Source organism: Geotrypetes seraphini, chromosome 4 (assembly GCF_902459505.1).
Source record: "Geotrypetes seraphini chromosome 4, aGeoSer1.1, whole genome shotgun sequence".
Taxonomy (NCBI): Eukaryota; Metazoa; Chordata; class Amphibia; order Gymnophiona; family Dermophiidae; genus Geotrypetes; species Geotrypetes seraphini.
In genome coordinates this window covers 88,643,901-88,668,179 of record NC_047087.1, presented here as the reverse complement: position 1 = coordinate 88,668,179, position 24,279 = coordinate 88,643,901, and the positions used below count along the sequence as shown (strand labels likewise).

At 40.4% G+C, this 24,279-nt stretch overlaps 1 protein-coding gene across 5 annotated transcripts in view; it reads left to right on the top strand.

The window, feature by feature from the left end:
- NECTIN3 (nectin cell adhesion molecule 3) overlaps nucleotides 1–24,279 on the top strand; it is a 240,774-nt gene that overhangs the window by 157,939 nt on the left and 58,556 nt on the right. For 3 of the 5 annotated variants that reach the window (XM_033941927.1, XM_033941922.1, XM_033941923.1), the window contains one exon: nucleotides 7,725–9,248. The exons of the other annotated variants lie outside the window; for them this stretch is intronic. In XM_033941927.1, the coding sequence (XP_033797818.1) occupies nucleotides 7,725–8,323 (599 nt within the window). In that variant the 3' untranslated portion in view covers nucleotides 8,324–9,248. Of the gene's footprint in view, nucleotides 1–7,724; nucleotides 9,249–24,279 lie in introns of those variants that run through there. 5 annotated transcript variants of the gene reach the window in all.

The window sequence follows — 24,279 nt, the reverse complement described above, 5'->3', positions numbered from 1 at the left end:
AAACACATAAAACAGACCCCCACACACTACCCCAGTGATCACTGACCCCCCTCCCCACCCCCATAAAAATATTAATCACACCTTACAATTCAGCCTCCAGACCATCATCACCTGGCAGCCGGGCATAGGAAAGCCTAGTCGTCCAGCACAGAGGAGGCTTAAGCCATCTTGGGGGTGGGTTAGGGACTCATGCAGAGGCGGACCCTTGCCCATAAGCTCCTGTAATCACTGCATTGATACTTAAACATGTGCACCCCCCTATACAGCCCCCAAACCCTTTTATACTGGCATATAAGTGGCTCCTGCAGCCATAAGGGCTATTGGGGTGGTAGATAAGTGGGTCTAGGGGATTCTAGAGGTGGGCTCACCGTGACCTATAAGGGAGCTGTAGTGAGGAGAAGACATGGCACCCTTTTTGTGAAATTCACAGCAGTTCCCTGTAAGGTACCCCACTATTTAGGTACCATGTCTGGGTGTTCAGCCCTTCACTTTGCAGACACCTCCCATGTCCAACAGGGCTTGTTCTAAGTGTTTTTGACTTGGACAAAAAGTTGGACAATTTAGCGACTTGGACGATCAGATCTGCAGGACGTATAATTAGACGATTTTCGAAAGAAAAATAATTTTGGACATATTTTTCAAAAATGTGACCTAGGCTGTTTTTTTACTTTGGACGATTTGCAACTTAGATGAAAACGGACTTAGACGTCCCTTTCAATTATGCCCTTCCAAGTGTTTAATCCCAACCCACAGTCTGAGTACTGCAGAAATCCACATCTTTTATGAACACATGCTCCACCTCCTTAGGCTGGGAGATAGCAACAAAACCTAGTTTCAATTTCTGCAAGCAGTCCGAGCAGAAATCTTTTACTGTTGCTCTGATTCTGTTTCTTATTTTTTTGCTTAAAGTTTGCTTCTTGGTGGCTTCAGTGTGTTGAGACCCCTCCCCAATGGTCTGCTGATGGAGAAAAGGACACAGTCTTGCGATGCTGGACTGCATCTTCACAGAGAAACTTAGGTGGATCTGTGAAGCCAGCCTGCTGTGTGCCACCTTCTGGAAGTACCCTGGGTCCCTTCCCGTGGAGTTTGCTGGCTGGTGACCCTGTCACAGGTTTCTAGCTCAGGCTGAGTGCATCCTCAGGTAGCCCAGTGGCTACTTCATTTATGGCGCGTGCCTGTCATACTGGCCTGCGCAATGTATCCTATGTGGTAGTGTATGCCTATCCTCCACTGGTGCGGGTTGGTGTGGCTGCGGTGCCAGGCGACCTTTATGATCTCATTCGAATCTTAGTGCATGTGCTGGTGCAGAGTCTGAGCGCCAAACTCTTTGGATAAGGATGCTGCCTTGAAGATCTCCTTCAGTGCCCATCCTTTCAAGGGCCGAATTCTTGTCTGTGTAAGTCGGGATGACCTCTACTCAGGTATGGTGAGCGCCGCCTTATGTTGCTTCTTGTGAACCAGTTTCACTGGACATCGGGAGGGAATCGTAGTTCTCGTCATTCCTTCAGGTATCGTCAAGAATATTCAGGGTTTTCCTCCTAGAGATATTCTCAGGGCTACACCTCCGTTACCATAGTTCCAATTCCAAGCATCCTCAGTTTCCTGTGCAGTGGCTATGCCACACACACACAAAAAAAGAAGCACTGATGTCATTGGGGGGGGGGGGGGAGCATGGCTTCCTCACTCGCAGGCTGTCTGATACTGTTTTGTCAGGAGTGGCCTCAACTTTCATCGGACACTTGTTAGTCCTCCTTTGCCTGCCTCCGGCTTGGTTTCTGGACTCTAGAAAATTGATTGCAACAAGAGTCCAGGGTCTACGATATTCTGCAGCGCCTCTTAGTTTTCAGGATGCTTGAACATGTTCCAGGCCACACGTGGAGGCTTAGGCGGATGCTCCTTATACTTCCTCGTGCCAGAAGAGTTCAGAGATTTGGAGACATATTCTGGTTCTACAGTTAGTCACCCACTTCTTGCACATTACCCTTTTACGAATGGTCAATGGAGTACATTGTGCTAGTTGCTGTCTCCAGGGGTGTTTCTAGTGTCCTTGGATCTCCCAGAGGTTTATCTCCATATTTCATTCTGCCCAAAGCATTGCTGGTTTCTGCATTTCCAGTTCACAGTTCTGCCCCTTGGCCTCATGACAGCTCCCTCACTTTTGTCAAAGTGATTGTAGTTGAGGCGACTTTCCGCCAACATGGGGTACACGTCCACCCTTCCTGGTCAGTGGGTGCTCCAGGCTGCATCTAGTTGGGTGTATGAAGGCATGGTGGGGACAGTAGTGTGTCTGCTGCAGGCATGGGCAAGTTCAGGAAGAGATGCAGGGCGTCCTTCCAGTCCCTGAATTTTCTAGGGCTTTTCTTCATCTCCAGACAGGGTTGTGTGTTTCTTCTCAGTGCGAGTAGACAGACCCTTCATCAACAGATTAAAATTCTCTTGGATTGTCCACCTCTCTTGGCCTGGGTTTATCTGCAGTTTCTAGGGTCTCGAGTAGCCTCCTTGGAGGCGATCCCCTGAGCCAGAGCGCACATGTGCTCTTGATGGGAGTCCCTCCTATCTTGATGATCTCAGCTGAGTTTTCCCCCTTCAGAGGCCACTCTCCTGGATGGAGCCAGATAGTGGCAATTTAAGCTGGTGGATTCAGGGAGTGGCTCTCAGTCAGGATTGGCTTCTTCGAATTTCCAATTGGATAACTCTTAGCACGCACGCCAGCCTTTTAGGTTATGGGCTCATTATGGGGCCCACTCCATTCAGGGGTAGTGGACTCCTTGTCCGCAACGTTGATTGACTTTTTGTCTGGAGCTTCGGAAATTCAGCTGGTAATGACTGCTCTCCAACCTCTTCAGAAAAACCAGCGGTGCAAGTTTTCTTCAACACCAAGGTGGTGGCGTATATACTTCACAAGGGAGCTCTCTCCTGGGCCATAAAGATTGGCGGCCCACTGAGTGGAAGAGCTACTTCTGTTTTTCTCGTCATCCCATGGCGCCGGAGTCGACAATATTTCAGCAGTCTTCCTCAGCTGGCAGTTCCTGGTCTCAGGAGCATGTTACTCTCACTGGAGCCGTTCCATCTGTTCTTAAAAGAGCTGGGATTAGCTCCAGTGGTCTTGTTGGCTTCGGCAGAGATCTTGAAGGCCGGGCACCTTTTCAGTCGATGAACAGCACATAAGCTAGGGCTGGTTGCCTTGGTTTGGCCCTGGCTGGCTCACAGATTCCTGTATGATGTTCCCTTAGGGGCCTCTGGTTGTTCAGGTTATCTGCGACACAACCCGGCTTGATGTCTTTAGTGGCTCTGGATTGACCTTGTCACCTATTGTATGCAGTTCTCGTACATCTTTTGTGGGACGTGAAAACCGGTTCCCTTTTCATCAATATCTTCTCAGTTGGGGACTGGTATCCATGGAGAACCCTCAGCATTTGGTCTTACAGCATGGCTCTTGAGCGCTCAGCCTTATTGATGAGCAATTATTTGGAGGTAGTTATCTCATCTCTCTTGCTCAAAGTATCCTCTACTATGACTTCTTCTGGCAAAGCCTGGTAGGCTTTCTCACAGTGGAGTGCTAGGAATCAGGAGGAGCCTGAGAAGTCTCCCAGTTATTTAGTCCTGGCTTTCCTTCAGGAGAGTTTCTTTTCTTTTTTTAAATTATTTCTTTATTAATTATCCATGTTTTACATAGATAACAAGTTACAGGCATATAGATTCAAGCAGAAAGATTATAAATCTGAACATATATATAAAACAAAGAAAAAGCCATCCTTAAATCATATTAGTCCACATTATTGAGGCTGTCATATTCCTAAGAGGACTAAGGAAAATATTTCAAAGAAAAATACATCTTAATACAGTATATTCGTTTAGAACAGGCATAATCTTTTACTTCATTTCATATCACTTACACTTCTCCCTCCGTATTTGCAGTTTCAGCAATCGCGGTTTCGATTATTCACGGTTTTTAACTTGCTGGCTCCTCCCCCAAATTACATCAGCTTGCATAGAGAATTCGCTGATTCCAAGTGTTTATAGAGAAAATCGCTGATTCCCAGCACTTTCTTCACCATGTTTTGCCTCTCCTTCAGGAATAGGCCAGGTCTCCTGCCATGTTACTCGCAGTTTCACCATATTCACGATAGTTTTTAATGGAAAACAGCGAATAACTTATGAAAAAGTTATTTGCAGTTTTTCTGTATTTGCGGTTCTGTTAATTCCCTATCACAGCAAATAGGGAGGGAGAAGTGTATCTCCAACCTCCACATTATTTGCCAAATCTTTCTCTAATATAGGTTTATCTTTTAGAAATAGCTCCAACTGAGTAGGGTCCAAAAATATGTACTTGTTATTCCCATAGGAAATTAAACACTTACAGGGAAACCTTAAAAAGAGGGTAGCACCCACAGCTAAAATCTTAGGTTTTAGCTGAAGGAACTGTTTTCTTCTGGCTTCTGCCAAAGCCTGGTAGGTTTTCTCACAGTGGAGTGCTAGGAATCATGAGGAGCCTGAGAAGTCTCCCAGTTAGGTAGTCCTGGCTTTCCTTCAGGAGAACTTCAAGAGAAGTCTGGCAGTGGCCTCTCTGAAAGTTTAGGTTGCAGGCTTTGAGTGTTTTTCGAGCACGCTGAGGAGCTAATGTGCTTACTGCTCTTTCAGATGTGATCAGGTGTTTGGGGGGAGTGCTTCGTCTGAGTCCTCCCTTGCATCTTTTCCCTTCATGGAATCTTTACATCGTATTACAGGGCCTTGGTAAGGCCCTTTTGAACCACTGAAAGATGAATTTCTTCTGGTCCTAATGATCAAGACAGTTTTTCTGGTCACTGTGATTTCAGTACAGTGTATTTTGGAGTTTCTGCTCTTTCATACAGGGAACCCTTTCTCTGTTTGTCGGACGCAGGTGTTTTCCTCCATACTGTACCTTCCTTCTTGCCACAGGTGGTTTCTGCTTTCCAAGTCAATCAGGAGGTAAGGTTACTGGCATTTCATCTGACAGGGTTGGAGCGCACAAATCAGATCGTCTGCAAATTGGATGTCCGGATGGTCTTGTTCCTTTATTTGGAAAAGATAATTGAGTTCAGGCTGTTCACTTTTGTTTTGTTTTCACTGCTGTGCCTCACCATGGTAGGCTGGCATCCAAGACCTCAATTATTCGTTGGATTGGAATAGCCATTTCCATGTCTTGGCAGCAGCCGTGGATCTCATTTAAAGCATTCAACGAGAAGTGTGGCTGCGTTGTGGGGAACATTTTGCGTGATTCACCCTGATGAAATTTGCAGGGCGGTGTCTTGGTCCTCTCTTCATACTTTTTCCTGGTTTTACTGTGGTGTTGTGGCAACAATTTCTGATGCCGTTTTCTTGAGGGCAGGCTCTTTTGTCCCTCCCTAGCTTCAGTGACTTTGTGGTATGTCACCTAGTGTATGGAATCCGGAAGGGATGTAACAGAATGGAAGATTAGGTTTATGCCTTCAATAATTTTCTTTCTATTAGTCCCTGCAGGATTCCATATGACCCGTCCTCTCTACAGTATTTTTACTGTTGTTTGGAGTAACCTTTTCCTTTCTGTCTCTGTTACTCTCATTACAGGCTTGAAGATTTTCCAGCCAGTTGCCAGATCCTGTGGGGAGTTTCTGTGAGTATGCACATTACCGAAGGCCTTTCTTGGGGTGCTCACTGCACACTGCAGTTTAGTACTGCATTGTTCCTCAATGTTTTTCTGAGTTGCCTTTCTGGCTATTTCTCATGATTTACTTGTGGTGTTGGGGATTCTCCCCGTACCCCCTTGTACTGGATTTACAGGTATGTGCTTGGCTTTGGGACTGAATTAGGGTTTGTTGCTATCTCCTAGCCTAAGGGGGTGGAGCATGTGTTCAGAAAAGATGTGGATTTCTGCAGCACCCAGACTGCGGGTTGAGATTCATTTATTTATTTAATACGTTTATATAACACCTGAAGTCTAGGCAGTTTCCAGTATCAAAACAGTCATAAAATTCCATAAAATACAGATATGACATCACACATTATCTACATTCCAATAAGCACATAAACGCAACCATCATTCACAGTCCATTAACAAGCACATGTCCAAAGCAGCGTGGAATCAATTATATATCTTACATATAGGCATTGACAAATAATTGAGTTTTTAATCATTTCTTAAAGCTGACCCATTCTGTGCACAATCTCAGATGCTCTGGAAGACTGTTCCACAGATATACAGCAGCGATACAAAACATTTTCTTTTTTGAGGTCACATATCGTACTCTTGCTTCCTTTATTGCTGTTAATTTCATCCCTCTCTCAGATCTTAATGTTCTTCCCGGTTTGTATATTTTCCCAGATTGAACACCTATTGTATGAAATCCTCCAGGGACTAACAGAAAGAAGATTATCAAAGATATAAACCTAATCTTCCATTCTGGAGGCCTGATTTACATGCTATGCTTCACCACCATCACTGTAGGTGAGCCAGGGAGAGAAAACACTGCTTTCCAAACAGAGCAATAATTAAGACAAATAAGTTTAAGAAGGTCTGGACCTAAAAAGTCTATTTAATTGTAATACTGGAGTTCTGTGCTCATGAGCAGCTTAATCACTTCTGGTTACTGCTTAACTTTAGTCATCTTCCTGTTTTTTTAACCTACAAACACTGGCAAGTGTTGAATTCAGTATAACCAGATACAAAACAAAATCCTGAAAGTTAAGCACCACAAAATATAAACTGAAATAATCTGAGACAAAAATCGCACAGCAGAGAATCATTTCTATTCCTAATTTGTGTATGTGCATCCCTTTTCTTTCAGTTTCGTGTGTGTATAGGGTACATAAATGTATCAAGAAATGCTGTCATTACAAATTTTACACAGTAGTAGTTTTGATTTCATAATTTTCCTAGTATAAATTTATTAAATTTTTAGTGTAGCCTTGAGTGAATGTTCTAGTTCCTTTTTATATGCAATTAACACACATTTTGTTTTCATTACTGGCAATCCATTGCATTCATTAACATATCTGTATTAATCTTTTGTACACTTTCATTAGTACTGGATCTACTTTTTTAGTTTTGAATATTTAGTGTAGATGACGGTCTTTCCAAAGTATTCACTCATTTACATAAATTCCTCTCTTTTGTGGAGCAGCTGGAGGTCTGTAGAGGTGTTTCACATGACAAAGATATAGTTTACAAAATTCATCCCCAGAGTCCCTTTCCAGAGATAAGTTCACTTTTATTCCTTGTATATGAGGAAAATACTTTGGAAAGAACATGGCGGTGTAGTCTATTCTAGAAATAAAATTAGTTTTTCATTCTTCTGTTCATTAAGAATTTTTTAAAATGAGTTTAATTTTTCTTATAATATTGCCTTTTAGGTTTTGTGAACCCCATTTAACTGGCTAAACTTTTAAGTGTTTTGAAGCTAGTAATAGTAATCATCGACTGGTTTAAAACAGCTAATTACCACAACTCTGTAATCCAAAGTTTGTTGTTTGAATAAACTTAAATTTGCATACCTCTCATGAGTTAACCTTGTTGAAAATTCCCATTTGATTAATTTTAAAAGTACATTCTAGAAACAAGTATTACAAAACCACAAACCCTATAGACAAATTAAGAATGAAAAACTATTATACTCTAGAATGTGTAGATATTCATTAACTGTACATTCTTATCAGCTCCTACTGATTTAGCTTGCATTGACATTCTTTGCTTTTCTGTCTTTCTATCTCTTTACTGTTCCCATTAGATCCTACTACCACCACCCCACCACCTACGGTACCAGAGCCTCACTCAACTGCTGGCATCACAGGCTTAGCAACAGCATTCAAAAATGTTCATGTTCCAGCATCAACTTTGGCAGCTGTACAAGATGACTATTTGGGCACCGTTATTGGTAGTGCAGTGGGTGGGGCTCTCTTCATGATACTTGTTGTTATCTTGGCTGCTATTATCTGCTATAGGAGAAAACGGACATTCCGTGGCGATTACTTCACAAAGAACTACATCCCGCCATCAGATATGCAGAAAGAGTCACAAATAGATGTTCTTCAACCAGAAGACCTTGATCCATATCCTGACAGTGTGAAAAAGGAAGTAAATCATCCAGTAAACAATGTCATAGGATATAGAGAGTACATAGGGGATGAAAAACCTGACTGGAACAATATAGACAGTTATAATCACAGGTACCAAGAACAATTTAAAAGACCAGTTGATTACTATGAAGGTAAAGCAATGCCTGTGGGACTTAAGTACATCAGAGAGGACTGTTTTGATGAAAATGAGGATGACTTAGTTTCACACCTAGATGGTTCAGTAATCTCCAGAAGGGAGTGGTATGTGTAGTGACAACTAAATATGGACTTGAAGCTGCATTCTGTTTCATCCACTTTTCATTGATTACTTTCAAATTTCCTTACCATTCATAGCTTTCTTGGACAGGGATTAAGAAGGCCTTCTGAAGTTTGATTTTTCAGACTTGATCGTTTTTATATTTTTGTTTTGTACTTACAATTAACTTGACCAAATGGGACATATTGGTTGAGTACATCCAAGCTGCTTTACAATGTTTAAAAATAAATTTAAAATGCAGTACTACTGTATCACATTCATAAAATCATTTGCCTTTTAATGATGGAGTACTTTATCACTCTGTGGTGTAGTGAACATATAAAACATAAGCAAACCAGGTGAATTTTTATAGTTTAGTTTTTCTTGGATAGAATCCCAAAAGAAGCACCATTGTAATTTAAAATGATTTCCCCAGGGCTGTACAGTTTCAAATAAATAGCTTTTGTTAAATATGTACTACTTGATTACAGTGAAAAGAAAAAACAGTGGTGCATAACTGTCTGATCTGAACCATTTCTTGAATTAGATTTTCTTGTCATGACTCATTAGAAGTAATAATTTTGATGCAGCATTTTGACTTCTAAGCAGATTTGACTGACCTTTTTGTGCACAAGAATGAATACCTCTGCATTGTAATGATCCTTGCCATAATTTGGTCTGGGTTGTATATTTTTATGGTTTCTTTGCACTGAAAACAGATGATTTAGATGGAAGATTATCCTGGAGTAGCATATAATAAACATTTCACAGTATGTCTTTTTAATTGTTTGGTAAATGGTATACATGATCTGGTTACACATGAGGTTTATATTTTTATGTTCTGCCTTTCTAGACCTTTCTAATTTGAATGGTACAGATTTATCATATTGATACTGTATTTTCTGATTAAAGAATGAATGTGAGTTAACTTGTTGATGTTCCCAATAGTCTGCCTTTATCCTTTTTTTAAATGTATTTTTCTGGTCTGACAACTTTCATATAGAGCTGACCAGAATTTGAAGTGTCAAAATGAATCTTGTTAGTAAATCCAAAGGAGCAGGCTGCCAACCTGTCCATATATACCAGTGGTCTCAAACTCAAACACTTTGAGGGGCCACATTTTGGATTTGTAGGTACTTGGAGGGCCGCAGAAAAAAATAGTTAATGTCTTATTAAAGAAATGACAATTTTGCATGAGGTTAAACTCTTTATAGTTTATAAAACTTTCCTTTAACAGTTTTACCTTATGCAAAATTGTCATTTCTTTAATAAGACATTAACTATTTTTTCTGCGGCCCTCCAAGTACTCTATTTTTTCTGCAGCACTCACATTTAAAGTTTAATATCTTTTCTTTCTCAAAACTGGCACATTTCAATCACTATATTGAAAATAAAATAATTTTCCTACCTTTGTTTGGTAATTTCATCAGTCTCTGGTTGCACTTTATTCTTCTGACTGTGCACCCAATATTTCTTCTCTTCTTTCAGCCTCCTGTATGCTTCCTCTCCTCCAGACCTCATTCCCTCCCCCAACTTTTTCTTTCTTTTTCTGTCTGTCTTTCTCTGATTCCTTGTCCCATTTTTTGCTTTGTTTCTGGCTCCTTGTCCCCCCCCCCCCTTCTTTCTTTTTTCCTTCTGGCTCCCTGTCCCCCCCCCTTCTTTCTTTTTTCCTTCTGGCTTCCTGCTCCCCCCCCCCTCTTTCTTTCTTCCTTCCTGCCCTCCCCATGCCACCGCCGCCGGGGAATAGGCTGCTGCTGCTGCCGCCATCGGGAACAGGCCGAGATCTCCACGGGGCCGACCAACTCTCGCCGCCCGACGTCAATTCTAACGTCGGAAAGGACGTTCCGGGCAGCCAGGCAGCGATTGGCTAGCCAGAACGTCCTCTCGACGTAAGAATTGAGGTTGGGCGGCGAGAGAAGCAGGGAGATCAAAGAGCATGGTGCCGGCCTGTTCCCCAATGGCAGCGGTGAGAAGGGAAGGGAAGCAGTTGGGCACCCCTGCTCTAGACGAGCCGCGAGCCACACTCTAGGAAGAACAGTGGAGGGTGACCAGCTGTGCGGACCGCCCCCCCCCCCACCCCTTGGTACGCCACTGGAGCAGCAGCGTGTCTGGCCGGCTCATTCCATTCAAAGCCGTGGGTGGCGGCTCCTTGCGAGATCCGCGCCTACGTCTGAAGCCTCTCTGATGTTGTGATGTCAGAGAGGCTTCTGATGCAGGAGTGAATAGCGCAAGGAGCCGCCAGACCCACTGCTGCTCCAAAAGGAAGGGAATGATCCAGTCCAGACCGTGGGGCGCAAATAAAACTTGGAGAGCCACATGTGGCCTGCGGGCTGCGTGTTTGAGACCGCTGATATATGCCAACCTGTCCATATATATAAGCTCTTTGAAGTTAGCATGAATAATGTGGTTTGAAATCTGAAACAAGTAGAAGCTAAGGTGAACAGTAGCTATTCTTTGTCAGAAAAGCGCTTAATGATTTGTGCATTACTTAGATACTTTACAGTCTGACCTTCAAAATTTGGAGTTATGTAAAGAACTTAGGAATAGGAGTAATTCTTGTAGATGCAACTCAATATCTCCCAAGATGGTTCAAATCTCTTTGCTTACAAGAGAATGCAGGGCTCCTTTTAACAAAGCTGCAGTAGAGATTTTTAGCGCAGGCCAGTGAGGTAAATGTTCCGATGCTCATAGGAATTCTATGAGTGTCGAAGCATTTATCTCGCCAGCCCGCAGCAGAAACCTCTACTGCAGCTTTGTAAAAGCCAGTGTTAGATTTCAGGAATGGAATTGAATAGGACATGCATTAAATATCTCATCAAAGTGTGTAAACTGGCCTAATTTGGGTAATTTCAGTATTTATTCAATATCCAGAAACACAAATCAAAAACAGTTGCAAATATCTTTGAGGTGAACATGTTTGACTAGCTTTCAAAAATGGTTTGCCACTCTTCTTGTAAATATAGGCTGTTTGAACTATATTTAGTTGTAAACTGCTTAATACCTATGTTCAAGTGGTATATCAAATGCAATAAGTCCAATCCAAACTACATCAGCTATTGTCTAACCAACAGCGTACATACTTGTACACTAAGGTTACTTAGTGTACATCCTTAGGTCACTTTGCTCTGACGACTTTATAACTCAAAAAGGAGTCACGACTGAAAAACTTCTCCCACAACTTGGAAATAATTTTTTTTTTCTCTCTGCATCTAAGACTATACAGTAAAGGTGTACAGAGAGAAAAGCCCTGATTCTATAAATTACGCCTAAATCGATAGGTGCCTATAGAAATGCCATCTATTGCATGTCATTCAAAGTTAAACACTGTTTAATAATAATAATAATAACAGTTTATATACTGTGAAGTTCTATGCGGTTTACAAAGATTAAAGAGGTTACAGGTTGAGTGGAATAAACAAAGTTCAAAATTAGTGATTAACAGTAATAGAAATCATTTGTTGAGGACTAAAGTTGTATAGGTCGGTTACCTAAGTATTTCAGGAACAGATGTGTTTTTAGGCACTTCTTGAATTCCTTATAAGTAGTAGGCACGAACAGTTGTTCTAGATCTTTACCCCATAATGCTGCTTGATGTGAGAAGAGATGTTGGTGATGACTTTTAAATTTACAACCTCTGCATTGTAATGATCCTTGCCACAATTTGGTTCGCATGTGAGGTTCTCCTAAATCTGTTAGTTGTGAAGGAGAAAAGGTCTGTTATATATTTAGGGGCTAAGCCATAAAGTACCTTGAAGCAAAAACAACCAAACTTGAATTTCACACTTGCCTTCATCGGCAGCCAGTGTAGAAGTCGATAAGAAGGTGTCACATGATCAAACTTCTTCAGTCCACAAAGTAGCCTAACCGCTGCATTTTGTATCAGTTGCAATCGCCGCATGTTCTTCTGGGAGAGTGCCAAGTAGGTGATGTTACAATAATCGAGTTGACTCAGTATGAGGGATTGTACCAGAATTCTAAATGATGAGACATCGAAGTAAGCTCTAATGGACCGAAGCTTCCAGAGGGTGAGAAAGATCTTTCTAATCAGGGAGTCTACCTGGTCTTTCATGGTTAGGCTCTGGTCCAGTGTTACTCCCAATATCTTCATAGTGGGTTGAATGGGATAACTAAGGTTATTGATACACAATGATGCTTTAGTGCCAAGTGGGCGTGGCAATGCTATAAAAAATTTTGTTTTCTCTGAATTTAGCTTTAGTCTGAATTCAGTCATCCATTGCTCCATCCGATTTAGTACTTCTGTTGCTTTGGGGGTAACTTCTGAGACAGAGGTAGTGAATGGGATAATTATCGTGAAGTCATCAGCGTAGCTAAATAGTTTTATCCCCAGCTGGGACAATTGCGCACCCAATGAGGACATGTAAACATTAGGTAACTCAATAGAGATAGTTTAAAGTCTAATGGAGCTGCTTTCATAATTTCTGGGGGACATGAGTCCAGGACACAGTATGATTTAGAGCAGGGGTGTCCAACCTTTTGGCATCCCTGGGCCACACTGGTCGAAAAAAATGTTTCTGGGGCCACACAGACGCGCAAATGCTACAGCAAGACAGAGGAGGGAGCCGGCAAGATGGTAAACACCCAGGGGCAGCAGAAGAAAACACTGCATCGCCCTCGACCGGGGCCGCACAAAATACTTCACGGGGCCACGTGCGGCCCTTGGGCCGCAGGTTGGACACCACTGATTTAGAGTATTTGATGTAGTTATTCCATTCTGAATTGTGGAAGGAACTCCAAATCATGTCCACTGGTATTTCATTTCTTTGTATATCAGTTGATTGATGTTCATATGTGGCAATTATTGAGTAGTTATTTCTTAGGTTTTTAATTTTTGAATTGAAATGTTGTGCTTGATCATTTGCTGAGGGTAACTTGATGTTATGCATGGGTTGAGTGTAGCGTGTGGTGTCAAATTCATAACTATGTTGAACAGTTCTTTTGTATTAGTTCCTTTTGAGCTAATTTTGGATGAGTAAAATGTTTTATGTTTTTCTTTTATCTGTTGTTTGTAGAGTTTTATGTTGGATCTCCAGTTGTCCCGGTCTGACAGTTTTACCGTTTTTTTCCAGATTCTTTCTAATCGTCTTACTAATTGTTTCATTGTTAGGAGTTCAATGTTCCATTTGTTGTATTTATTTGAGCAGCTTTTACTATTTCGTTTAGGGGCAATTTTATCTAAAATGGATATGCTAGTTTTCATCCAGTGATCATAGAAATCAACTCCTTCTTCTATCTTCGCTTGTAGATTATATTGTGACCAATATTGCTCTGGGTTGATATGGCCTCTTGTGAGATGTTCTCTTTTTGTCCGTGGGTGTGTTTTAGATTTTAGTTGAGTCCAGATTAGATTGAAATAATAAGTGAAATGGTCGGACCAGATAACGTGACACCAAGTACCAACCGAAAGAGAGATGGAAGGGTCTAAGGTCTCCTTTGTGGACATCGCTACCACATCTAAATGATGGCCTTTTTCATGTGTTTGAGTGGGTAAAGGGAGCTTGTAGTTGAGTAATAATAGAAAGTTTTTAAAGTCTTTTGCTTCAGGACTGCCTACTTCATCTAAATGTAAATTTATGTCTCCTGCAATTAAATTATGTGATGAAGTGATTGAGTTATGTAGGACAAATTCGCAAAAGTCCTCTCTAGCTTTTGGCCAGCTTTTCGGCGGAACATAGAATAATATACAGGAAAGGGAATCTTCTAGTTCCTTATTGCTGATTTTACAGGCTAATATTTCTAATTGATTGGTCATTTTGGAATCCAATAGTTCAACTACAAATCCTTTCTTAGCAACAATTGTTAAGCCTCCCCCTCTTCTTCCATCATGATTTAGCATGCAAATTTTAAAATTATCTGGTAGATGATCATTTATTATTGGGTCATCTTCAGACAATAGCCAAGTTTCTGTTAGGAATAGACAGGCTATTTGCTTGCTGATGATCCAGTTTTTAATTAAGAATGCTTTATTCCTGACAGATCTGGTGTTAAGATATGCATAGGGAACACATGTGGATACGATAGGTTTGGTAGATGTAGTGGTTCTGATAGGTTTTACTTCCCTTATCCTTTTGTTTTTAGGGTACGTCGATGTCCTCCGTTGCTCGAGATTACCTTGATATGGTTTGTTCTGTCTTCCTGTTGGTTAATTATAAGCCTGATGGATAGATCATGATAATGGGTTGAGTGTAGCTGTGGATAGAGTGACTTAACATCCTTAATGGTGTCACATATTAAATAGATTAGTAAAATCAGTAGGAAATTCATGCTTGCAGGTTAGAATGACTCCTTCTTGACCTAATGGCTATTTGGTGTTTCTGTTAATCCCAGTTTCTAGGTTGAATAATTAGCTGTGAGTCAGATAGCACTAGATAGGATTCAGTATCAACAGTTAAATTAATAGTTAAATTAGTAGTAGATCAGGTGGTACTAAATCCGATTCAGTGGCAACAGTTTAAAAGTTAAATTAGCAGCAGATCAGTAAATCATAAATCAGTTAAATTAACAGTAGATCAGAAAATCAGATATCACCAAATCAGATTCAATAGCCACAGTTAAAATAATAGTTAAGTTAGCAGTAAATCAGGTGGCATTAAATCCAATTAAGTGGCAACAGTTTAAAAGTTATGTGCACCATAAGTTGTCTTGTCTTGTACTGCGAGTGCAGGCTAGAATAGGAGAACCACAGTCGGGGGAGAGTGCTGCTGCCAAGAAATAAGCCAGATATATCCACCGGCAAGCTGAGGAGGGCGAGCTCGGCTCTGAGATGTTCAGCCGTGTGCTCGGGCAGTGGTGGCAACAGTAGCTGCGAGGCCCTATCGATTGGTCCGTTGGCTTGTTGAAAAGTTCCTTCCAGGTGTGCAGTTTTGCTCTTTTCTCCTGCCCGGATCCTTGGGATGTGATTCCAGGGACCTCCCGGGCGACTTACCCACCCTCCGACCCTGCTAGGAGATCTACCACAGCTGACCCTGCCAGGAGATCTGCCGCAGCCAGACAAGCAGTAGGCATGTGTTGCAGCTCATGGATTCTGCTCGGCCGCTAGAGTAACCTCACCGGGATAAGCCACAAGTATTGCAGGGTACGGTGGCGGTAGAGCGGTGTGGGAAGCGAAGGTTGCTGGTCGGGAGGGTTGTAGATGGGTGGGGCCGCTGGAAACAGTGCGGGAAGGGAGCTGAACTGCCCGGAGTTTCCCTTCACTAGAACCGACGGTCAGCTCCGATGAAAGAATCGAAATTCCAGCCTTGGTCGTCAGATTCAGGACGGAAACGAACGAGCAGTAAACAAACGAACAAAACTAGTCCCAGATGGGGTAGGTACTGGAAATAAAATCAGAACAAGGCAAACACAGACGGAGGTTCTCTCTCCAACTTCCTTCCCTGCGCCATCTTGGAAGGAATCGTGTCTAGCAGCACCTAAATCAAGTTAGGTCCCAGTATATTAGGCCAGGGTTTTCTTGCTCCACACCCAAACTCTTCCCTTAGTCACACCTAGTATTTGAGTAGGCACCGATAAGCACCTACCTACCAGAAAATTAATTTTTAATTAGTTTTTAATGGTGCTGTTCAATTAGCACCAATTGAATCAATTTTTTTTAAAAAGGTATTTAGTTCTGCTAGCCATGCTGATCTAAGCACCTAATGCTAGACACTTTTTGTAGAATCAGGGCCAAAATGTTTACCTATTTTCATTTTTTTGTCCTTTTTAATTTTAATTTTTTAATTTACATTTTATCGCATCCTTGTGCATATGAAAACTAAATAATAAACCATTTTACCTTATTCTTAAAATTACACACAAAAACTGAAACCAAATTTTTGAGAGCAAAAACTACAGTAAATATTAAATGATAAATTATGGGGCTATGGAACCCTCTACCCAAGTGAGTTGTTGTTTTACAGTGTGAACTTGGTTTAGCTTCATAGTCCATACCACATCCTTGATATGCTCAAGAATCTGAACATACATCCTTGGTTTTACTTCTTATTTAAATCTTTGAGTACATTATGGGTTTTTATATTAGCTAATGTCACCAAGGTATCCATCCATTTCATAGCCTTTGGATTATCTGTAGGAAGTAAGAAGGTATATCTGATTTTCACAATTATCACCAGAAAGCATTACATTTCTTCTCTTTCCAGAGAAACTACAATAAGAATATAATTAATTGGGGGGGGGGGGTGATTTTATAAAATGGGCATTAACATTTATATGCCATATATGCAAATAAATCATTAGAATACTGGCATATAAGCACACATAGGTGTTTAAATGCCAAAAATCCACCTAAGCGCCATTCTATAAATGCACACGTATCTTACATATTGTTCAGGTAGGCATACAAATGGGCAAAGTTATCTCCAGTAGTTAGGTGCATTCATTGATACCAGCTGGCCTAAGTGCTTATGCCTAGGGCCACAGGCACATATAGACATAGTTATGCCAGTATTCTGTAAAGAAAAGAAGGTGCCGCATAGGAACTCTCTGGGTGTGTAAATATAGTAACAATGTCATAGAATTACTCTTTTGGGTCCTATTTACCAAAGTGCAATAAAATGTTTTATCATCTGCTAAAAGTAGAGCTTAACTCGTAGTGACTGCAAATCTTCTGCATCAACTGCTAGAGCATTCCAAATATTTTGCCACACTTTTAATGCAGAGAAAAGTTCTTTACCACATACTAACTCAGTAGCAGTTAAATCAATGTAGTTTGCTACCCCTATTCAGGTAGCATTAGTTGCACCATTTTATCTGCCACATTAACAATTAATGTGTGGTAACTTCTTGAGCAATAACCTGTAAAGCACAATTCCCTGACCATTTTATTATTCTTCACACAGTTCTGCACATTAACTGCTAAAGCTAATTGCTTTAATAGCTGCAGTAGCACCTAACGCAGCTTAGTAAATAAGCCTCTTTCTTTTTTGTGAAATTCATTTTTTTAACTGTTCATAGCAAATTCCAGGTTCACGGGGATGAAAGCTGTTTAATGGTGATACACTATCTCAGGCTGACAGGAATAAAAGAATTTTTGTAGTTGCAAAGTGAATACTATCCAACTTTAGAAAAGCATTTTGATTTAAGTAGCTCTTACTTTGAATTTTTGAGTTCAGAAAGTACTGTTCTTAAATCACAAAGTTCTAAATTAAGTAGGGCTTAGTTGCCATTTCCAGAGTTTGACATTTTTTTCTACAGATGGCATGACACAAAACTTACATTTAAGTACAATGAATGCGACCAGTGGCTAGAACAAACAAAAACATTTTAAAGCTTTCATACTGTCACTGTGTGCAATATAAAAGAAATGTGTTCCTTTAGGCTGTCCATTGTGGGAGATGACATGCAATGAATCAAAAATGTCAGTACTGTGGCGAAAGCTTTGCTCTGTTTAATGATTTGTTCTAAAACGGAAACTGTCATGTGATATTGGTATTGAGAATAGTACTTTAAAAACATTGTTTTGTACACAGAATATGTATGCTAATACTTTATTTGCTTTTTTTGCTTTGCTTAAGGCAGTGTTCACTTATACATTTGCTATTTGGCCACAGGGGTGGGGGGGGAAGCTTTGGCTGGGGCTCCCACCTGAAATAAGGTGGGAAGAAACTATAGTTGCACTTCGAGCTCTAGCCAGAGGCAAAGAAAGAAGGAAGAGCAGCTGCTGTTCTCCCACCAGGAGTCTGGGTTAACTTCATTTGTTTCCTTCGCCTATGACCCTGCAGCAACAGCTGAGAGTATTGTAGGCTGGTTGCAGTCCAGCACAGGTGCCAGCACCAAATAAGCTAGCAAGAGGTCTGAGCTGTTTACTGTAGCTCCTTGAAATAAGATTAAAATGAACTGAATGCAAGATCCCCAAGTGAAGGTGGGACCTCATAATATTCCCATTCCCCTCTCCTCATATAGAGAACCAATACATAACAGACCACTAGATGGAAAAGAAATACAGCTTTAATTCTTACATGGGCTTGTGCAGGGTATCACAATAACCTTTTAGTGCTTAAATTGCAGAACTGGATCATAGTTTTTCATGCAGGATCTTACTCAAAAAAGTACAGTAAAGTTTTGCACTTTCAAATGGTATGGGCAAAGCTTGTGTGGTAACTACTGGTGATTTTTTCTGCATCTTCTCTTATACTTTTAACAGCACGGTAAAGATGTGTTTCTGTGTACTGTGCAGTTGAACATTGACAATGCTAAGTGTTGTTTGTGGTAGCAGTTATCATGGCTGTTCAATGCAATTGAAGAGCTTAGTTCCAAAGCCTGTTAAGTGCAAAAAGCTATTTTCTGGATAAATGAACATTTTATTGTCAAGAATTCTAGCTGGTGTAAGAATTTTTCACTGAATATCCTTATACATTACAAATGCCTTTAGTACAAACTTTACATCTCTCCTCCCTCCCCCCCCCAAAAAAAAAACCCAAACAATTTACTATATAGTGTTTTGAGTTGTGCATGCCATTTTGGGAGCGCATCTAATTTGCACATTCAATTTAATTGAATTATGAACCAGCTAGCACTAATAAACTGACTTAACAAGCAACTCAACATCAAATGGATTTAAATTTATAAGTATAAATTTAGGTACAGGATCTGCTCCTACATTTTGCATCTGACACCTAAAAGGGGGTGCAGAAATGGATCAGGGGTGTTCCTCACACATACATAGTTATAGAATAAGGGGCATCTATGCCTAACTTTAGGCATGAGGATTTGCACCACGTTTTTGATGGTTCAAATGGTCATGCCTAATATTAAACGCCTTTCATAGAATAGTGTTTAGGTAGGTGTTTTTCTGTGCTAATATTTTTAGGCCCAATATATAGAATTTAGTCCCTTATAGCTATTTGAGAGTAGTCTGATTTGGTGTAAACTCGTATATGAAAAAAATGTACTTAACAGGTTTTGGAACTGAACTTTTCAATTACTGCTTACTAATTCTTTTGCTAATTGTTCAATATGCACTAATAAAAAAGTCTTAAAGTTCAGTAAAATCTGAATAGATCTCAAATTGTATGTTCTAGCTCAGTGGTTCTTAAACTTGTCCTTGGGGACCCCCAATCAGTTGAGTTTTCAAGATATCCCCTAATGAATATGCATGAGGTAGATTTGCATGCCTGTCACATTTATTATATGCAAATTTGCCTCATGCATATTCATTAGGGGATATCTTGAAAACTCAACTGATTGGGGGTCCCCAAGGACAGGTTTAAGAACCACTGTAAGTAAAAAATAAATATTTGTGGACATCTGAAGTCTACTATTTTATTTTATTTTTTTATAAATGCATTCAGGTTATTTTCAAATTCAAGTTGACTCACCTGGACCATAGATTTTGAATTTATCCTAGCAGTGCAAGTGACAGTTTTGAATTGTATTCTAAATGCAGTATCTGTATTTAGATTGTATTCATACCCATACACTGTGATATGTCAAGTCTTTCAAAGAAATGACAACTGCATTTTATATCTTAGATTTTTAAGTATTGTCAATGGAATGTATGAGACATGATTTTCAGTTGTTGCTTTGGATTTGCTAATGTGTGGTTTATTTTCAGTTGACCAAAGTTTTATCTTATTCTATTTCACATGTGATTATAGTTATCTGTATGCTTACAAGTAAACCCAAGTGAGAAATATTTTTCAGGACTTTAAAGGCACAAGTCCTAAACTTGCAATATTATCTTTGAAAGATAGCTTGTCTTAGGAGAAAATAATTGTGAACTCATTTTTCATATGGGATATTTTACTTGCGCTTCCTGTAAGTTTAGTATTTTGTAACAAATTCTGATTCAGAAGTGAGTATTTGATATACTCTGCGTGTATTGTTTACCAACTTGAACAATTTGGTAAAGTATTTGAAGTTTGATTTGATTTGAAATCAATTATGTAAGTGTTAGGCTTTCAAGGTGTGTTGCAGTGTTTCTTATGACATGTTTGCTGTAAATACAAATTGGAATTGTAAATATGAATGGATGTATGAAAATAAAACATTTTTTATTAAATTTGATTTTCCTAAAATGAAGATGTACATCAGTGTTTCTCAACTTCTTCAAGCCAAGTACCCCGTAGATTGAAAAATTTTCAACCGAGTACTCCCGAGCTCTGAGCAGCAGAAATTTTGAAATGGACATTTTATTGTTAAATAATAAATAACTAGTCAATACTTAACAAATGCAGGTCACTGAAATTAGCATACATACCAAGGCATACTTGGCATGATCTGTTATGTAATTCTTACAAACTGAGTGAAAATGAAAAATGACACTTGGGACCTATTTATAAGAACAGGAGACCTCAACAAAAGCTGCCATTAGTGGCCAATACAGTTTCATCTTTTTTTCTGGGAAAATGAAACATGAAATGTGTTTACTATGGGCAAGTTCTCAAACGCACATCCCACCTGTCCTCAGCCACTCTGTCCTCTCAGGCACATACCCCCGTGTATTCTCTGCCCTTCTCTCTGACACACACACACACCCATGTGCCCTCTGCCCTTCTCTCTCTCTGACACACTCATATACCCATGTGCCCTCTGCCCTTCTCTCTATGACACACACATATACCCATGTGCCCTCTGCCCTTCTCTCTCTCTGACACACACACACACCCATGTGCCCTCTGCCCTTCTCACTCTTTCTGACACACCCATGTGCCCTCTTCTCTCTCTGAGAGCTTGTTGATTTTGCTGTCTCAAGAAACTGGGAGTTATAAAATCAACAGGCTCTTCTTGAACCTCAACACATCAATTACTGCAAAAATCTACAGCCCTGTCTGATGTTAAGGCAAACTAAAATTATATTAAAAAGTTTTGATATCACCTCAGTAAGGCCAATACACCAAACCAGAACCTTACCATATCATAACGGCACTAACTTTCAGAACTCAAAGAGCAACAACCTTATGCACTGTAAATATTACACCAGGTCCTAAAATATTAATACAGCACCTAGTGAGTAAACAGAACAATGGGATTGCTGTAAGACTTGTACACAGAAACTACATACTAGCAGAATACTACATCCTGATCACATACACAGGAAACAAGTGGAAGACTCGTCATATACAGCAATATTAGAGAAACAAACTGAAATTCAATATAATCCAGAGATGTGCATTTCCAATGACTGGCGTATTCCAGTTAATAAATTCAGAATGGAAATATTTTTTTCTACATTTGTGTATCAGACTATGGACGTTTCCTCCAGGAACTTGTCCAAACCTTTTATTAAGCTAACCACTGTTACAACATCCTATGGAACTTGTTCCATTTAAAACATTCAAAATAAAATGCTTTTTTTCTACCTTCGTCTGGATATTTTATTTTTCCACCATGTTGGTTCCAGTTTCTCTTTTCTGCTGCCTTGTCATCTGCTTATTCTTCAAGTAGCTGCTGTCCATTTGTCGTTTCTCCTCTCTCCTATCTACTCATCTTCCCTCACTACACCTGCCTCATTCATATTTATCAGTCCTTTTTAGATCTTATCTGCCTCTTTCTCACCCTTCATATCTTTTCTTTTCAGATACCTATCAAATTTCCTTCTTTCACCTATTAGCTTTCCCATTACCTGTCTCACTCTATTCCTTTTAATCTTTAATTTATTCCCCATTACCACATTTCTACCTTCTGTAATCACTAGCCTTTCATTAATTTTCTTGCCTCCCCTCTCCTCCCCCTCCTGGCCTCTCCAATAGGGTTCCACCATTTTCAACGTCTTCCTCCCTCCACCCTTCTAGTCCAGCATCTGCTCCCTCTGCGCTCCAAACTTGGCATCTCCCTGTCCCTTTTCATGTCCCTCCTGGCATCTCCCTGTCACTTCTCTCATCCCTCCTGCCCTCTCCCATCCCTCACTCCCATTGTCTGGCATCTATCCATCACTCCTTTCTGCTCCTGGATACAACATCTCGCTGTGTATCTCTCACTCCCTTTCATATACCCCAGTGTCCAACATCTCTCACTCCCTTGTTCCCTAGGTCCAACATCTCTTCCTCCCCCATGCAGCATTCTCTCCCTTTCTCTGCTATGTCTATCTCTCCCCTCCACCCCATATCTATTTCTCCCTCTTTCTCCCCTCCACCCCCTGTGTCCATTTCTCCCCCTCTCACCACTCTCATTCCTCGTGCAACATTCCTTCCTCCCCTCCTTCCCAACTCCACTCACAACTAACATGCATTGCTCTTTCTTGCTTCAAAGGGTTAGCAGTAGCGATTCATATATGCTGCCTGCTGCTAACCCAGAAGCCTCTCCTCTGTCATATCCTGCCAAGCAGAAGCAGAAAGTTCTGATGGAGGGTGGGGTGCTACAGAGGAGAGGCTTCCAAGTTAGCAACGGGCAGCGTATATGAATTTCTGCTGCTAACTTGTTGAAGCAAGAGAGGGAATAGTCAAGAGATGCAGGAGCTCAGCCTGCTCCCCATACAGGAGGCAAAATTAATTGCAGGGTGGTGGTAGTGACGAAAGTAGTGGCTTCACCATGGGGTTGAAGAAGAAAGAGGGTGCCACATACCCCTTGAGGTACGCATACCATGTGTTGAGAACCTCTGATGTACATAACAGTGAACTGAGGTACTTGCTTCTGTATTCACAAGTTGTCAAATTTATTAGTTAAGATGAGTGTGTCGCCTAATAGGCTGTGAATTATCTGACTGCCAGAACAGAACAACTCTAGAGCACAGAATGAACAGAAAGTTCTGAGCATATACATCCATTTCTGCACACAACAGTCTCTCTCAGTTTCTGAAGTTTTTGGTTTTCTGCTCTGAATGGATGCTGAAACAAAACTCTCCCAACAGTTTGATTGAACAACCTTCTCTTCATTTTATATTACCAGTTTTTGTTGCTCATCACATTTAGATTTCTTTTTTTAATTTATAAAAAGGTATTTTTTTCTTAGACCCCACATGCTGCCATGAAACCATGGTGCAGGCAAAAGCAAAGTTGCTTCCATCCTCTTACAAAGTGGCTTTAAAAGACCTGTAGTGAAAAAAGAATTTGCTGTGATAGGGGATTAACAGAACCACAAATTCAGAAAAACCACGAATAACTTTTTCATATGTTATTCACTGTTTTCTATTAAAAACCATCATGAATATGGTGAAACCGCGAACAACATGGTGGGAGACCTGGCCTATTCCTGAAGGAGAGGCAAAACAAGGTGAAGAAAGTGCTGGGAATCAGCGATTTTTCTCTGTAAACGCTTTGATTCAGCGATTTCTCTATGCAAGCTGATGTAATTTGGGGGGAGGAGCCAGCAAGCTAAAAACCGTGAATAATTGAAACCGCGAATATAGAGGGCAAAGTGTACCAGTCTCAGCTGAGATGTCTTCATCTGTCTTACTGGTCTGAATAAGAGCAATGCATGGTTCAAAAATAGCCATTAATATCTAAACACAGAAAACAATAAAGATGGTTCTACTCCATAGTAAAAGAAGTTCAAAGTTACTTAAATGCCATATTCTGTGCCCAATAAATTTCCTCAGGATTTTAACATAGATAAAAATCTCTTTGACATACTACATGGATCATCTTTGACTCAGTATAGCCCATCAAGTGCCACATACAATCTCATACAGAACCTGCACAGGCATCTAATTGTCTCCTTTAGGAGAGCAAAACTCCTGTGTTTAACTTCCCTGTCTCAGTAGTTCATACCAGAAAGTTCAAATGGCTTAATATGAAGAAGCTCCCAACCAACTCTAATTTTGGTTATCATGGACATCTTGCTCTTTAATTTCCTTGTGTATACCAAAACAGCTTTGCTTATTTTTGCAGAAATTGTTTAGTGGATTTCTCACAATCAGTCATTTCTATCTCAAATTTTGCAAAGAACCACTCTTCTATCTAAACATGTTAGTGACTCCCTTGAGAGAGAGGAACCCTCCACTGACATTTCTTCAGATCCATAAGAAGATATTTCCTATCCTAGCTTTGTACAAAGGATGACCAATGAAGTTCATTCCACTT